A 16,723-nucleotide genomic window follows, 5' to 3' on the forward strand; every position below is an offset into this window, starting at 1 on the left:
CATGCTGGAGTAGGATGACCCTTTAATCCAATATGACTGGTGTCCTTATAAGGAGAGAAGAGCCACAGAGGCACATCCAGAAGGAAGACAGCCTTGTGAGGAAACAGACACACAGAGAGAACACCATGTGGTGACAGCGCGTGGAGCGATGTGTCTACAAGCCAAAGAACGCCAAGGATTCCTGGCAGCACCGGAGGCTAAGAGAAAGGCATGGAACAGATTGCTCCCTCGGAGCCCCCGGGAGGAACCAACCCTGTCAGCACCTTGATTTTGGACTTCTAGCCTGTAGAGCTATGAGAGGATCAATTTCTGTTGTCTTAAGCCATCACTTTGTGACGGTTTGTTACGGCAGCCCTAGGAAATTAATACAGATTTTCATACTGTGAGTGGGGTGCTGCTGTAACAGGTACCTGAAATTGTTGGAGTGGCTTTGGAATTGGGTCATGGGTAGAGGCTGGAAGGTTTTGGGGTACATGATGGAAGAATCTTAGATTGCCTTAAAGAGGTATGTGGTAGAAATACGGACATTAAAGGTGAATCTCATGAAAGAAATGAGGAGAGCTACAAAGAAAACCTCTGTAGTTTTAGAAAAAAAATATATGTATATATCATCACAGACAGAATGGTGCTAGAAATAGGAATGTGAAAGGTACTTCTAGTCAGGTCTCAGTTGGAAAAGAAGAACGTGTTATTGGAAACTGGAGGAGAGATGATCCTTGTTATAAAGGCAGAGAACTTGGCTGTGTTGTGTTTGCCATTCAGTGTGGAGAGTAGAATTTAGGAGGAAGAACTTGGGCATTTAATTGAGGAAATTTCTGCAGTGTTAAGGATGCAGCCTGGGGGCTTCCCTGGTGGTGCAGTGGATAAAACTCTGTGCTTCCAATGCAGGGGGCCTGAATTCTATCCCTGGTCAGGGAGCTAGATCCCACATGCATACTGCAACTAAGAGTCTGCGTGCCACAACTAAAGAGCCCATGTGCTGCAACTAAGGAGCCAGCAGGCTGCAACTAAGGAGCCCACCTTCCTCAACTAAGGAGCCCGCCTGCCACAACTAAGGAGCCAGCAAGCTGCAGTTAAAGAGCCAGTGAGCTGCAGCTAAGGAGCCCACTTGCCACAACTAAGGAGCCCACCTGCTGCAACTAAGGAGCCAGCAGGCTGCAACTAAAGAGCCAGTGAACCACAACTGAGGAGCCCTCCTGCCACAGCCAAGGAGCCCGTGTGCAGCAACCAAGGAGTCCACGTGCTGCAGCTAAGGAGCTGGTGAGCCACAACTAAGGATCCTGCCTGCTGCAACTAAGGAGCCTACCTGCCACAACTAAGGAGATGACAAGCTGCAATTAAGGAGTCCACCTGCCTTAACGAAGGACCCCACCTGCTGCAATTAAGACCCAGCACAACCAAATAAATAAATAAAGGAAAAAGATGCCACCTGGTTTCTCCTTGTTGCCTGGAATAGAATGAAAGAAAGTAATGAGAAATGGAGGAAGGAATTGCTGAGTAAAAAGGATCCAGCACCTGATGATTTGGAAACTTCTCAGCCTGTCCGGATAGCTGTGCCCTGGAAATGGGGCCTCGGGCATGGCTGGACAGCGTTTGGCTAAAGAGGTTAAGCGTGTGGTTTATGGATCCACTCAGCAATCAGGAATGGAGGGGCTCATCCAGGAAGCACGTGTAGAGAACCCTCTCGTCTAATGGTGTGGATCCCCTTAGCGCTCACAGAGGACTGACAAGCCTTCTGAGAATGTTGTACCAGCAGAAAAATGGCCAGCCTGGACTGGAAAGGGCAGAGACGGGGGACAGTGAAGGAAGAATGACTCCGAGGGCAGAACCACGGATGTGGAGGCCAGAGTGGGTGGAGCTTCCATGCTGGTGGTGGGCCCAGAGGACAGAGCATCGAGCCTAATGGAATTTGACCTGTGCGTTGTGAACTTGCTTTGGACTGGTGACTCCTTTCTGAAATGGGAGCATTGTTTCTACACCTGTCCAACCATTGTATTTTGGCAACAGGTGTGCGGACAGAGAGGAATTTTACCCTAGGATGGAGCATACCTGGAGTCTCACCTAAACCGGATTGTGCTGAGATGGGATTTTGGACCTAGAATGGATGTTGGAATGGATTGAGACTGTGGGAATGTTGAGATGGGTGAATATCTATAGAAGACAGGCTGCACTGGGTTGGATAGTGCCCCCCCCACCTCATTTATATCCTTCTCAGAACTCTAGAATGGGACTTTATTTGGAAATAGGGTTGTTGTAGATGTAACTAATTGTTAAGATGAGATCATACTGGTGTAGGATAGGCCCTTAATTCAATATGACTGGTATTCTTATGAGGAGAAGAGACTCAGAGACACATCCAGAGGGAAGACAGCCATGTGAAGAAGCAGACTCACAGAGAACGCCAGATGGTGACAGAAGCAGAGCTTAGAGTGATGTGTCTACAAGCCAAGGAAGCTTGAGAAGCTAAGAGAAGGGCATGGAACAGATTCTGCCCTCAGGGCCCTCAGAAGGAAGCAGCCCTGCTGATACCTTGATCTTGGACTTGTAGCCTCTAGAACTGTGAGAGGACAAATTTCTGTTGCTTTAAGCCACCCAGTTTGTGGTAGTTTCTTATGACAGCCACTGGAAACTAATACAGGGATTTTCCAGAAAATCATTCTAATGATCCATGGACTAGGTGTTGTTTTTCATAATCCAGCCCAAAAGAATGGTATTAAGTCAAGTTGAAAATAGGATGAAAAATTATTTCATTGGCCCAAACTCAATATGACCTGAATGACTCTTACCTTGCAGTATTTTCTGTATTAAATCAGTAGTTTCTTGTTCAGAGAGATCAGTTGTTTCTGTTAGTGACTGAGCTGGAAATGTTTGTTACTCTTACAGAGTAAGGACAGGCAGTTCTGTGTTCACCTGTGCATCAGTTGGTATTTGTCTTTCATGGCAGTTTTCAGAGAAGAGTTTCACTAGCAACTTCCACCTGAAGCTAACCCATTAGCTTTCATTTAGATCAGGCTGCATAAATGTATTTTGGGCAGGGGAGTCTGAAGTTTGGAACCGGTTTTTTTCAGCAGAGTATGATCATATGTCATTATCATCATTGCTTTTTAAAAATAAGGTTGATATACTGTTTGTTCCCAGAAAGAACCTGAGGGGGTGTGTGTGTGCACGCGCGTGCGCTTTGAAATTAAAAGGCCAAGTCAGCGTATTCCATCATCCAGTATGAAGTGTGTCTGGAGTGGCCTCGCTGGAGTCCTGTCCTACATTATCGGTTGCTGGCTCCAGTGTCAGTATGTCACGCCTGGCAGGTTAGCAGGTTTTGGCAGAGGAAATGAAACCTAGTCAGTTACTACGAGATTTATAGTAGACCTGCTATTGCAGGAAGTGGTGAAAAGTTGATTGATAGTTTGAGACAAAACTCTACAGCAAGAAACAGGATGTATGCTTTCTATTTATACCTAGTTTTCTTTCCCCTACATTTCAGGGCTCCTTTTGCACTTTGTTATGGCTGTTTCATAAGGCTACGGTTCCCTTTATTTTTTTTTTCTCCCTAAATTTAGTCACCAAACATAAAATAATTGAGGAAATTTTATATCAGCTTAGCCACGGTAAAGGCATGCACCCTCAGCTGTTACTATTACTCTTTCACAGTGGTTGGATTTACTGTAACTTGTCAGAAGGCAATCTTTAATTTAAAAAAAAAATTCCTCCAAGTAGGATATTTTTCACACACATAAAGAGAATGGAAGGGTTTTGGGGGTTTTTTTTTGTTTGTTTTTTTTAAGTTACATGGCAGGATTACATTTCCGAAAATTTCCTAAGAAAAATCTGTGTTGAATATAATTTTATTAAAATATGACATGAGTATGATCTATCATGTATCTTTTAAATGCTGAATCTCTTCACTCCGTAATGAATGCATCTTAACAGGTAGGAGTTCTTTACTTAGATGTAAAATGTATACTATAAGCACAACTAGTAACTCAGCATATGTGTTCATTGAGTATATCCACATGTACCTGCTTTTTGTAAGCATTCTGGTTAACTAATAATGTCATTTGACAAGGCTTTTTGACATGACCTAGCCTGGTCTGTTTTGAGTGTGACAGTGAAAAACCACTAACTGCGTTAAATGAGGTGCTTTCTGAAATGGAAAGGCCATTACAGAGTTAGATTCTAGAATTTACAAGGAGTGGCAGACTTAGAACCAACTCCAATTGTGACAGTGTTTGAAAGAACAAAAAGGCTGCTCTTTCGTGGCTTAGTTTTTTTCTCCAAAGGAATAATTTCCTTTTCTGTGAACAGTGACTGCTAAGTTATCTGTGTAAAATAATTGAATAGAAACAAACCCAACTTTCATTCCTCAGGCTGTTGGGTCATATTCTACACCAGTGATATTTTGAAAATTTTAATTAGTTTTTTTTTTTTATCCCAGCATTCTTTGAGCAGTCAAAATGCTTCTGTAAAGTTTCTGTCAGAAGTTCAATATCAGTAATATCAATTTAATATCAATTAATATCTAGCTGGGAAACTAGACAGCCCGAGATAGTAAAAGCAGGGTCATGAGAAACAGAGATAAATCAGGGTGGCAAGGAATAAAAAAAATCAACATATAATCCATTTTTTTACACACATTATATAAATGGGTCACTTTAAACATAATACAGCGCTAAACGTGAGAGACAAACGTTTCCCTGAAGGATACAGCGTCCCCTCAGCTGCTCAGAGGCACACGTTTCCATTGGGGTCACATGCCTCATCCTTGCCGCTTTCCTGCCTGTTAGAGTTGACACTTTTTAGTCCCAGCGTTGTGAGGGATGCTTTGTGCAAAGAGCCAAGATTACCGGCGAGGAGCTTTGAAGTGGCAGATTTCATGGTTATATGTGACAGATGTAATATTTTTGTGCTAGACGTTAGCAAAGAGCTGAATCGTTTTAACTTGCGTACATATATCTGTGGTGTTCACCAACATCCACAAAAATCGTTCACGTTTTTTCTTCCTCGGATTCAACAACCTCTGTAGGTAAAGCTTAGATGTATACTCCATTTCAGATTGCTGAGCTAAAGACCAGTCCTAGTTTCTTTGGAGAATTCGGGACCTTGTGCAAGCCAGAACTTGCTGCTTTGGAAGGTGCTGAATGGCACCAAATTGGGAAGGAGTCAAGAATGTGGGCTTAGGAAGGGAAACTTTTCGGAGCCTGTGGATCCCCGGGAGGCCCTGTGGTGGAGGAGAGAGAGCGCGGGAGCTCAGAGACCTTGCTGCCCGACCTGACGGCCCCTCGGTCAGCAGGGCGAACTTCAGCTGGGCTCTCAACCCCTCCAAGCTTCTGTTTCGTCATCTGTCACGTGGGGATAAAAACAAAGCTGATTCATGGGGTTGCCATTAGGAGCAAGTGCAGCGAGGTTTGGGGAACGTCATCGTGTGTTGTCGAAAGTGTTTATCATGGCTCTTAAAAGTGTGAGAAGTGTGGTCACCGTCATCCTCTCTCTTTCCAGCTCCTGCAGTGCCCCCTTCACGTAAATATCAGCGTTTTCTGTAGCTCCCCAGAGTCCAGGGATGAGTGTACAGGCAAATACAGATATGCTTTTATTTCTTTACTTTTTGTGTGTGTTTAACATAGAAGGCAGCACATACATATGTATCTGGGTCAGCCCCGGGAGAGCCTCGTCTGTTACTCAGCTGCAGGCTGTGCCTGGTGTGGATGTGCCGTAGCTGAGCCGACCGGTACCACGTTGATGGGCATTTGGGGGTCTCTGGTTTTGGAGTATTAGAAACAACGCCGTGGTAAATATTACCTTGGACCTGTGTCGTATACCATATGTGTTTCATTTCCAGATGTGGTTTCGCTGGGTCAAGGGTATGTACGTTTTCACTTTTGAAAGTTATTGCCAGGTTCTCCTTCATCAGAACTATGGCTGTTTACTCTCTCACCAGCTGTGTGTGAAAGCGCCTTTCCTCCACAGCCCTGCTGGCAGTGTTACCAAACGTTTGGCTTTTTGCCCATCTGATGAATGAAAACTGTATCTCAGCACCACTGTAATTTGTATTTCTCTTATTTGACTGAAGATGTTGAACATCTTTTCATGTATTTAGGAGTCATTTGTATTTCTTTTTGTGAGAATTGTCTGCTTGTGTCTTTTGCCCATTTTCCTATTGGATTATCATCTCCATTTTTAAGCACTCTGTTCGGGGAACCAGCCCTTGCTTTGTGATATGAATCGCAAATATTTTTCTCAATTTTGCATTAGCCTTTTGACTTCTCTTATGATTTTTTTTTTCTTTTTGCCCTACCGAAATTGTTGATTTTTATTAGTTGAATTTATCAACCTTTGCCTGTCTCTTGTGGCTTCTGGATTTTGAATCATAGTTAGAAAGGCCTTCCTTATTCTAGGCTCTTAAGGGAAATCTCCGACGTTTCCTCGTGATACTTGATTCCTTTTTTCCATGTATATCGTTGATCTGTTTGGGGAGTCATCCCGTGTGCTATATCAAGTATGGATCCAACTGCATTTTGTTATCTCTAAGCTGTGGACCCTGTTATCCCCAGACCAGTTCATGAAGAGTCATAACATTTCTTCTTAAAATGGTTTTCAAGGTCCAAGAAGTTGGCAGCTCTTGCAGAAGCCTTAAAGAAAGCATCCCTGACCAAGGCCCAGCTGGGGTTAGAACTGGAGGAACTAGAGGCAGCAGCACTTCTGGTCCAGGAGGAAGAAGCTGCATCCAAAGCAGGAGCCCGTCCCGTTTCCGGGCAGCAGACGCCTTCCTGCAGCTCTGAGACAAGTGATTCGGGGGAATCGGAGAGCAGCGCATCATCTGAGACTGAGGACTCCGACTCGGAACAGGAGGAGCCCAGAGGTGGTGAACCTGGGGCAGAGCATCCATTGCTCGGTCCCTTTGTTGAGGACAGCAGTGCGGCCCTGCTTCTTGACAATGGTGGGATGTGCAGAAGCGTGGTCTTCCCGGGATCCGATGATGGTCAGGGACAGCCGCTTGCCTCTCCCCGAGCTCCTGGGGCATCTGGGCCCCTGATCCAGGAGCTCGGAGAACAACTGGAGACTTTGGTTCACATTTCCGAGCCCGAGAATTCTGCTGCTGGACAGGAGGGCAGTGTGCTGTAGGGAGACGGCCGGCAGACACCCGGGGATGGACTCTGAGTGGTCTCATTCGTCACTGAGAGTTACGTCAGATTCGGTTTTGTTGAGTGAATTATAATTTTTCATTTTGATTTTGTACTTTTCCTTAGTGTATATGTCATTATTTGTCAGTGAGCTAATGTTGACACCAGTTGGTTTTCTTGTTTCACCTTTAAAAATAAAGTTCTAAAGTTTTTTTAAAAGCAAAGTGTAATTAATATTTGAAGGTGAGAATCGTAGTTCTGCCAGCATCCCTAGATGGTGGAGCCCATTAATATTTTGAATAGCTTTACCGAGATATGCAGGACATACAATAAGCCACACACATCTTAAGAGGACAGCGTGATAAGTGTTGACAGATACACACACCCAATGAAACCAGCACCTCAGTCGAGATGCTGTACTTAGCCCCCACCTCCAAGTGTCCTCCCGCCCCTTTGTCACCCCTCTCCCCCCTCCACCCCTGCCTGCCACCCACGCCCATTCCCCAGGCAAGCCTCAGTCTGCTGTCACTGTATGTTAGTTTGCATTTCCTACAATTTCATATAAATTGAATCATACAACATGTACTCTTCTTTATCAGGCTATTTCATCCAGTGTAATTATTTTGAGATTCATCGATGTAGTGTGTATCGAGGATTTGGGGGTTTTTTCCCCCATATCTGAGTTGTGTTTCATTAAATGGGCGTTTGGGTTGTTTCCAGCTTTCGGCTATTCCAAATAAAGCTGTTATGAACATTTGTGTGCAAGTCTTTGTGTGGACATATGCTTTTATTTCTCTTAGGTAAATATCTAGGAGTGGAATGATGGTGCCGTATGGTAGGTGCATGTTTAACAGTTGAAGAAACCACCAAACTGTTCTCCACAGTGGCTGTACCACTTTGCCCGCCCACCAGCAGCCTGTGTGAGCTCCTCTTCTTTCCCATCCTTGTCATCACTTGGTGTCATCACTTGGTGTGGTCCATTCTTAACATTTTTACCATCTTAATAGGTGTGAAGTGGTATCTCAGTGTGGTTTTATTTTGCATTTTTAAGACTTCTTATGTTGAGCATCTTTTCACGTGTATTTGTCATTCACATATCTTTGGTGAAATGTCTGTTCAAATCTCTTGCCAATTTTTTTAAGCTGGGTTCTTTTCCTATTTTTGAGTTTGGAGAGTTCTTTATAAATTCTAGATACAAATTCTCACTTGAGTCCATCCTTGCTTGCCTGATAATCTTTGATTGGATAAACATTGTGAATTTTACCTCGTTGGGTACTGGGTATGTCTTCTTATAAATATCCTTTAGCTTTACTTTGGGATGCAGTTATGTTACTTGGAAATAGTTTGACCCTGGTGGGTTTTGCTTTTGGAATTTGTTAGGCAGGTCTGGAACAGTGCTCTGTCTAGGACCAACTATTTCCCAGTCCTAAGGAGCGATTTTCCCATGCCCCGGGGATTATGAGTTTTCCAGCCTGGCTGATGGAAACAGACACCTGTATGAGTGCTGAGCACTAATCCTTTGACATGATTCTTTCCTGGCCTCATTTACAGGCTCTCCTCAGTGAGTCCTTGACCTTCTTCAGGTATCTGGGGTTCTCTGCAGCTCTCTCCTCTCCGGTGCTCTGTCTTGCAGACTCTGCCTGCCTTGGACTCCCCAAGCCCCCAGCTCTGTCTCCTGAACTCCGGAGTCCATTTGGTTCTGTCTGGGTTGCCCCTCCCTGTGCAGCCTAAACAGTCCTCCAGGGCAGTAGGCGAGGCCCTTGGACTGCCCCTGGGGCTTGTTTCCCATCCCTCGGGATCACCATCTTTCATTGCCTGATGTCGAGTGTCTTGAAAAACATTCTTTCATGTATTATTTCTGTTTTTCTTTTTTTGGTTATGTCAGGAGGGAGAGTAGATATGGTCCCTACTCTTCCATCTTGATTGGAAGCGTAAGCCTCCATTAATATTTTAAATGTGAATTTTCCCACTTGAGTGTAAGCTCCTAGGGAGAAATGTCTGTGTCGTGTCTTGTTACCACTGAATCATCAGTGCCCATGTTCTCAGTGCTTCATAAATATTTGTTGAATGAATGCACAAATGAAATAAACCAATTTGCTTTGGGGAGGAAATGAAATGAAATCTGATATGTATTCATCTCAGTAGCATTTTTATTTCAGGGAAGGGTATGATCCCTTTTACTCTGGGTCTGTATAGGTTGCGAGTATTTGTATTTCCACTCTAAATTCCAGTTTGTATTAACAGGATGGTTGGGGTGACTGTGCCATTTGACATGCATGTTAACTCCTGAACACTGTAACAGCTTTGTTAGAATGTGTTCAACTTTTCTCAGGCTCCCCGGAGAGCTTCAAAATCCCTATGACCATTGAAAATGCATTTCTTCTCAGTAGCACATGACCTGAGGCCAGTTTGAAAATGCGTAGTCCGTTATTCCCCTCATTTACTTCTACTAACGTCAAGTTGAGCAAATCCACTCTTGTCGAAAAGTTTAAAGCTGTGGAAATTTCTCCTTCCATCACCTTGTGTCCTTACTTAGGAATCTAAAGAGGATCTACTTTGATGAGACTTGTCTTGAGTGTAAAAATCCCAAGGGGAAATACTCCCTTCCTTGAAGGATGGGCAAACATGATCCTACCCAGACATCCTCAAAGCAGAGGAACTCACTGAAAATCTCTCATGAGTTTTAAAGACAACGTGAGTACCTTAATTTTAGATTCCATGTCTGCAGTGTTTCTTTTACCTTCTCTTTGTTCACAGAGGGTTAGAGATTTGGTATATCGTGTTACCCTGTCTGTTTAAGATGAGTTAACACTATACCATGTTGTAACCCAAAACACACCCAAAAGTGCTGCCTTTAATATTTTTTTTAACTAGACAACCTGCCAGGCAACTCGAGGGATCTCCTATAACCATATATGTTTCCCAAGAACCCTGGGTGATGGAAGAAGAAAATAAAAAGTTAGGGAAAGCACAGGGAGGAGGCCTCAGCAGCTGCCTAGTTGCAGCTCAGTGGCAAGAACCAGGGCCTTGGGGTCAAGGAGACGAGACATTGAGTCCCAGAGCAACAGCTCAGGTGCAAGCAGCCTGCCGGGGTTATGCCAACCTCTGAACCTCTCCCTTCTCTTGGAAATGGGAATACAACTACTTTTCTTGCTCCTCTTACAGGATGTTGAGACTGTATGTTCAAAACACTTTATCAGCTGGAAAGTATTAAAATGAGACTAAGAGTTAATTATTATTGTTGCAGTTCCAGGAGCTGCACAGGGCTCTTTTCAGCTACCTGACAACAGGTTGCTGGGGGAGCCAGCCCTTGGAAAACGAGAGCCCTTTTAACTGCTTCCGAGGCGTGCTTGTGGTAAAAGTCTATACAGTTCAGTAGATTGGACAGAAATATTAATTACATCAGTGAATCACAGCACTGCCTCATCTTCTGGGTGGGCATTATCATTGACTATTTTTCTGTGTTCTGTCTCCTCTCCCATTATCCTTGAAGAACGACGCAGGGCCTTGCTTCAGGCATGATGGGTTTTAGGTACCAGGGACTAGGCTGATATCATCTTTCACTGGCATGGGATTAATTTACAAATGAGACAGGGCTGCTCCCTACCACATTCTAAATTGGTTGAACAGCTGGGAGGTGGTTTTCACACCTGCTAGTGAAAAATCCATTTGGGTTGCAGAGATCAAATTCTGTTTCCAGGAATTGGGCATAGGAGGGAAAGGATCAAGTTTTCTCAGCCATAAGACTTTATAAAATTCTTCTAAATCAGAGGGGGCTCCTAGAGATCTCTATTTTGTTATAAGATTTTTATTTTCTATCTTGTAACTAGAAATTGACCCATATAGTCAATGGGGACAAAAGGGACCCTTCGGAAAGAAATGGAAATGAAAGACGATATAGGAAGGAAACTCTAGGCAGCTTTAGAGTTGCTGCTCTATTAAAAAATACACCAACTCTTCAAACTGTATTAGTTATTAAATCTTGGAAGACGCAGACATCCTCTTGTATAAAACGATCTGTCACGTAATGTCATTGCACGTCAGGTAGACTGAAGTTAAAGCTTCACAAACACAAGTCTCTGTGACTGGCCGGGCACCTCCCTGAAAGCAAATCAGAGATTCCAGATGTTTCCTTAACCTCATTCCATCCAAGTCCCCGACGGGGTTTCTGTTCGGGATGGGCTGCTCCCTTTCCCGCCCGTTTTCCGAGTGTGTTATATATAGCTTCAATCCATACCAAATGAAGGAGGCATTGATTAGACTTGATTTAAGGCAGCAAGTGATAAATGCAGCTGGAAATTGATTCATGCGTCTCCAGTGACTGGGGCACAGCCGTCCGCAGTTGACACAACTCTTGTCTCAAGGCTGGAAAAAAACAAACAGGGAAACACATGTCAGACAGATAAATGACTTGGCTGTTTTGAGCTCTCCGTGGAGGCCGTTTGTTTCCTAGATAAGGAAGACTGCTCTCCAAAGTCATGAAAAGATAAGCTGGAGGAAAAGGATGAATGTGGAAGTGGATGCCTGAGCACTTGGGAAAAAAAAACAAACAGAAGGGATATACCTCCCGGAAGAGTCTCGCTACATGGATCTGCTTTCCTTTCTCCTCAGATATGCTGGAAGCAGCAAATTGGCCACGGGAGCCTCCGTCCTAGCTGGGACCACGTGCTGAAGGCTCTGCCTCTGGTATTTCAAGTATTCGAAGTGGTAGGCTGTTGTCGCCTAGGCTCTTTCCAGGGGGACGTTCCCCATCTCCTCTTGCTGGAGTGAGCATTCAGGGGAAGCAGCAGCAGGAACAGCTGAGTGACATGAGAGCCCTGCCTAAAGTCTATCTGAAGCTCCAGCAGTTTGACCACCAGCCCAGAGACCCCCGGAACATAAGAGCCCTACTGCAACCCAAGGCCTCCTGGGCAGCCTCACCCACAACACACAGTTCCGTATTTACTGTCTGTATTTCTATACATGCTGTGTTATCCCACCTCCATCTGTTTGCTCGTGCACTGCTTTCTCTTCTCCCTGTGAGTTTGCCCAGCTTGTCCCATGCAGTTGCTGCCTCCTCCATGAGGTCACCCTTCATTCTTCCTGGCTGCAAATAATTTCCCTCCTCTGAACTCTCACTGAATCAGGGCCAGGTCCTGCTGGAAGAGCCTGGAATCCAAGGAAAGCCAAGGGGACTGGAGCAAGGAAGAGAGGTTTGTACCAGGCTGTCCCCTAGAGCAGTGGGTTCCAGAGCTCTGTATTCAGACTTCTGTAAAATTAAAATTAGAAAGAAACAAGAAAACTAGGATGGGGTAGGGAGGAGAATAGGCTGCCAACATTTAATTTTGTTCACAGAGCTATACAGCTCATATTCTACTGAAACCATGCTTCCATACAAAGCATGTTATCCTCAAAAATGTAAAAGAACCTTTCAGAATAAGTGTCAGTCCTCTAAATCCAACACATTGACCTTCAAGAAAAACTCTCTCACCTGAGCATCACGGTTACCTGTTCGGTGTCTGTAGTCCCAGGCTTTTTTCTGTGTATTTGTATACAGATCTATATACCCACATTAAAAAAAGAATTAGAATCATGTACCACATAAATTGTATATCCATTTTTTTCTCGTAGCATGAGCTCATGAGTATTTTCATGTCAATGAATAACCTCAAAACAAGGCTTTTCATAGCTGCATCGATGTAGTCGTATTTAAAGGGAAGAGATTACTCTCAAATGTAAATTGTATTAATCAGAATTTTCCTGCTGTGTAGTGTATTTGCCAAGCATGGGCACCTAGATTCTCTAGGTACTTCCTTGGCAGCGTTTCCTCAGTTGCACTACTGCAGCCTGGTGTGTTTTATAGAAAGAACACCCTGGAATTAGAGAAGAGACAGGATTTTCATAATATCCATCGCTGTGGAGCCTGCATGGTATCAAGCTCTGTGCTAGGCTTGTCTTGTCCTATGCATGTCAAGCAGGGCCTGTCTCCACATCAGTCCTTCTGTAGGCACAGACCTGCCGATGGACGCAGCTTTTGGCATGTTGAGACCAGGTGGCTGTGCTCTTAGCTGACTGCATCAGGGTTGAACTTGACCCAAGAGCAGGCTGTGGGCTCTGCTGGTCCAGAATGCTTTCCTAAACCAGAGATTCTTGACTCTGGCAACAACACATTTGGACCATCTGAGAAACGTTAGAGAAACACTGGTACCCAGCCTTCTGTGCAGACAGTGGAATCAGAATCTCTGGTGTCTAAACAGGCAAGAGGTGGGATAATCGGATTCTGCTCTGAGAAATCTGCGCTGGGACACGCAGAGGGCATCAGGCCCATGGCAGCAGAGGTTGAGGGCGAGAGATGCCTTGAAGGGGATCTGGAGTCGGGCTTGCAAACTCGGCTAGGAAGGCGAAGAAGTGAATTTAGAAGGATCCATGCAGTGGAGCAGAGACAGAGAGGATGAAGACGCCAGCTGCTCATGGAAAAGAGACTGGCTGGGTGCACAAGGCTGCAGACACATGGAGTTGTTAAGAGGACCCAAGAGCAGCCTTGGATCCCTACACCAGCCTTGCACCAATTCCAGTTCCATTATGCTTGACCCTATGCCTGTGATTACTCTTGGAGATTAGAGGGCATCCTTTTCCCTTATTGCTGGTCAAATCAGAGGTTTCTCTTAAAGTCACAGGAAACCTGACTGTAAAGAGGGTTTATTAGTTCATGTGAAAGTCCAGTGGTAGAATAGATTTCAGGATAGGCTTACCTAGCTGCTGACTTTATCATCAAAGCCCTGTTTCTTGTGGTTTGTCTGCTCTACCATCCTCAATATTGACTTCATCCCAGTTTGCACCACCTCTCATATCCCAAGGCAGCTGCCAGCAGCCCCTGCAGCTACCTACTTTCTCGGTAACATCCATCCAAAAACAGAGTATTTGTGTTCCAACATCCCCATGTTGGAACATGTCTTACAGGTTCACTCTGATTGGATCAGTTTAGGGAAACTGATCATTCATGGTTGACCAGTGAAATGTGCTGGCTGGCTTTTCCTCAGTCGGGATAAGCAGGGGAGTGTCAGCTCAGCTCTCCCTCCTGGGAGAACCTGCAGGGGACTGTAGAGAGCCCAGGCTGCCACACTTTCACTTCCTGATCCAGCGCAAGCTTCGTGCTGGGGCCACACATTCCCCAGGCTGTTCCCAGGTGCTAGTGCTGGACCACTGCTGCCCAGTGTGGCACTCTATGCTGTGGACTCCCCTTCACAGCTCTGAGACTTTCTCAGGCTGCGGACCCTGTGGGGCTCTCCACCAGATCTTCCTTCCCTCCTTTCTTTCACAGGTATCAGTCCTCTTTCTGCTTGAGGCCCTCTCCTGCTAACTCCTGTTTCCTCTCCTCTCTATCCTTCACCGAGGAGGCACTTGTAATTCTCTTTGGGCTGCTGCTTCCCACAGGACCCACCTTGACATACTCTGGTTTTCCAAGTGAACCTCTCATTTCACAAAGGAGCTCAGCTCACACGCACAGTGCCCTACAGTGCCTTAGGGGTAGAGACTATCCCCATTGCTATACAGAAGAGGAGACCAGGGTTCCAAGCTGAGAAAATTGCCTGATATCACCCAGGCAGCAAGGGGCATACTAGGATTCCAAACCGGATTTTCCCCCTCTCTGCAGCCCAGGCTCTTTACAACCTTACATGCTGTCCCCCCTGAGGCCTGGTGAGGTGGCCTGAGCCACTCAAGGTCCCTTGGCCCCTCGTGGGAGGAGAGGGTGAGTCCCAGCGTGTGTCTACTCCAAAGGGCTTTTCTTGACTCCTTCACAGGAGGGGGTCGCGGGGCTGTCGGTGGAGATCGTCACTGGCTACCGCGCAGGCTGGGGCACCCACTGCCACTTGGAGCTTGGGGACTTGACAGGTGAGCTGTCAACGTGCCTTGTCATCCTTTGCGGTTAACTCATCCCGGCAGGTTTTAAAGGAAAAAGCAAAGTCAGACGTCGCTGAAGAGGGCCGGGAATTCCAGGCGCAGCAGCAGGCGGGCGGCCCGCCACCCGGGATGCGCTCGCGGGGCCCCCGCTGCCTCCGGGCTGGGCGCGGGTGTGAGCGCCGCGGTCCCGCGAGCCTCACATCAGTGAGGACGCCTGTCCTCCGTGACGCGAGCCCACCCCCTTCTAATCCGTCGCATTGTCCACTGACGTGTCTAATTATGTGTCTTACAACCGCAGAACTCCCTCCAGAGCAGCGGGGCCCTGCTGGCGGAATGAAGAGGATGATCGCGCCATCTGTTCCTCGGGCGCGGACGGGAGCCCGGCGAGGGGGCGCGGGCGGGGATGCGCGGATGCGCGTGCGCGCGGGCGAGGGCGGGGCCGGAGGGCGACCGAGCGCAGGTGCCTGGAGAAAGGGGATCCCGGCGGCAGGTGCAGATGCCAAACTCGCCGCGGCTGAGTCTATGTTTAATTACAGTCGACGGAGGGGCCTATTTTAGTTAAGAATCACAGGAGGCAGGTTCAGATGGAGCTGTGAGCCCAACTCGAGAAGGTAGCAGGCTGGAAGCTACCGGGGAGGGGAGACATCTGCGTCTTTAATTGGGGGGTGGCGAGCTCAGAATTTCCTGATATGTAAAAATAATCACCTGGGACATCGGGAGGCTTTAATAGAGAAGTCAGAGCGCCCACTTCCACACCCCCGCCCCCCAAGCCGGCTAAACTGGCGCAAAGCAGATCCTTAAATCACAAGCATATTTCATTCCCCTCCCGATGTGTGGGGACCTGGGTCGAGGGGCCCATGGAAGTATTACCTGGAACGGAAGGCACAGACAGGTTCTCTTTGGAACCAAACGCCAGTGTGAGCTTTCCAGTTAGCAAAGTGCTTTCTTCTCCGTTGCCTGGTTTTCAGCAGTGGCAGGCAGGGGTAGGCCATTTCAAAGCGAGGAAGCGGAGAAAGCTCAGGCTTTCCTGCGGAGGACGCTGCGCAGCAGGAGCTGAGGATGCAGTGGGAGTCAAGGAAGATTGCGGAAGAAAAGATGAGCAGGAGTTGGTTAAGGAGACAGAGGCTGGGGTGGGATGAGCGTGTCCCAGGTGGAGGGATGTGATGGGTGAAGGAACCAGATTGCTCTGATGGCTGGGACAGAGAGGGATGCAGGTTAGTCACCTCACTGGATTGGAAAGCAACCTGTAGAAATCACATGCCCTTGTGGGCCCAAACTCAGCTTTGAGGCAGAGAGAGAGAGAGGGAGAAAGAGAAAGGAAGGAAGGAAAGAGGCAGGCAGGCAGGAAGAAAACCCAGTGTACACAATGGAGTATTATAGACCCTGGTGAATTTCACTGTAAGGTGCAGCAGATATTATAAATCATCCCCTTTCATCTCTCTTTCATTCTCTTACTCTCTTGGTCTCTATCACTCTTTTATCATAGCCTCTGCCCACCCCCAAATGGAGAGTCTCCTTTCCCCTCCAAACGTCCCTCTGTCTTTCAGACTCTACCCCCACAGTTTCTTTCCTTTCTCCCCCCTTCACCCTCATGGCTGTGATTTTGATCCTACAGCACCCTCTTCCCTTCAGTATAAATTCTGCTCACTTGTGGTTCCTTCCGCCTTGGATGGTTTAGCACAGGAGTCCACGAATTAGACCTCTTACAGGCCAAATCCATCCCATCA

General features: G+C 46.4%; 1 protein-coding gene across 5 annotated transcripts in view; it reads left to right on the plus strand.

The window, feature by feature from the left end:
• Window positions 1-7,886, plus strand: part of SHQ1 (SHQ1, H/ACA ribonucleoprotein assembly factor) — a 92,097-nt gene extending 84,211 nt beyond the window's left edge. For 4 of the 5 annotated variants that reach the window (XM_057706044.1, XM_057706046.1, XM_057706045.1 and 1 more), the window contains one exon: window positions 6,594-7,886. In XM_057706044.1, coding sequence (XP_057562027.1) covers window positions 6,594-7,116 — 523 coding nt within the window. In that variant the 3' untranslated portion in view covers window positions 7,117-7,886. The remainder of the gene's footprint in view (window positions 1-6,593) is intronic. The other variant, XM_057706050.1, reaches the window with a different exon arrangement.
• Window positions 7,887-16,723: the final 8,837 nt, after the last annotated feature.

The sequence above is a fragment of the Hippopotamus amphibius genome, chromosome 13 (genome assembly GCF_030028045.1).
Source record: "Hippopotamus amphibius kiboko isolate mHipAmp2 chromosome 13, mHipAmp2.hap2, whole genome shotgun sequence".
In the NCBI taxonomy this organism is placed as follows: domain Eukaryota; kingdom Metazoa; phylum Chordata; class Mammalia; order Artiodactyla; family Hippopotamidae; genus Hippopotamus; species Hippopotamus amphibius.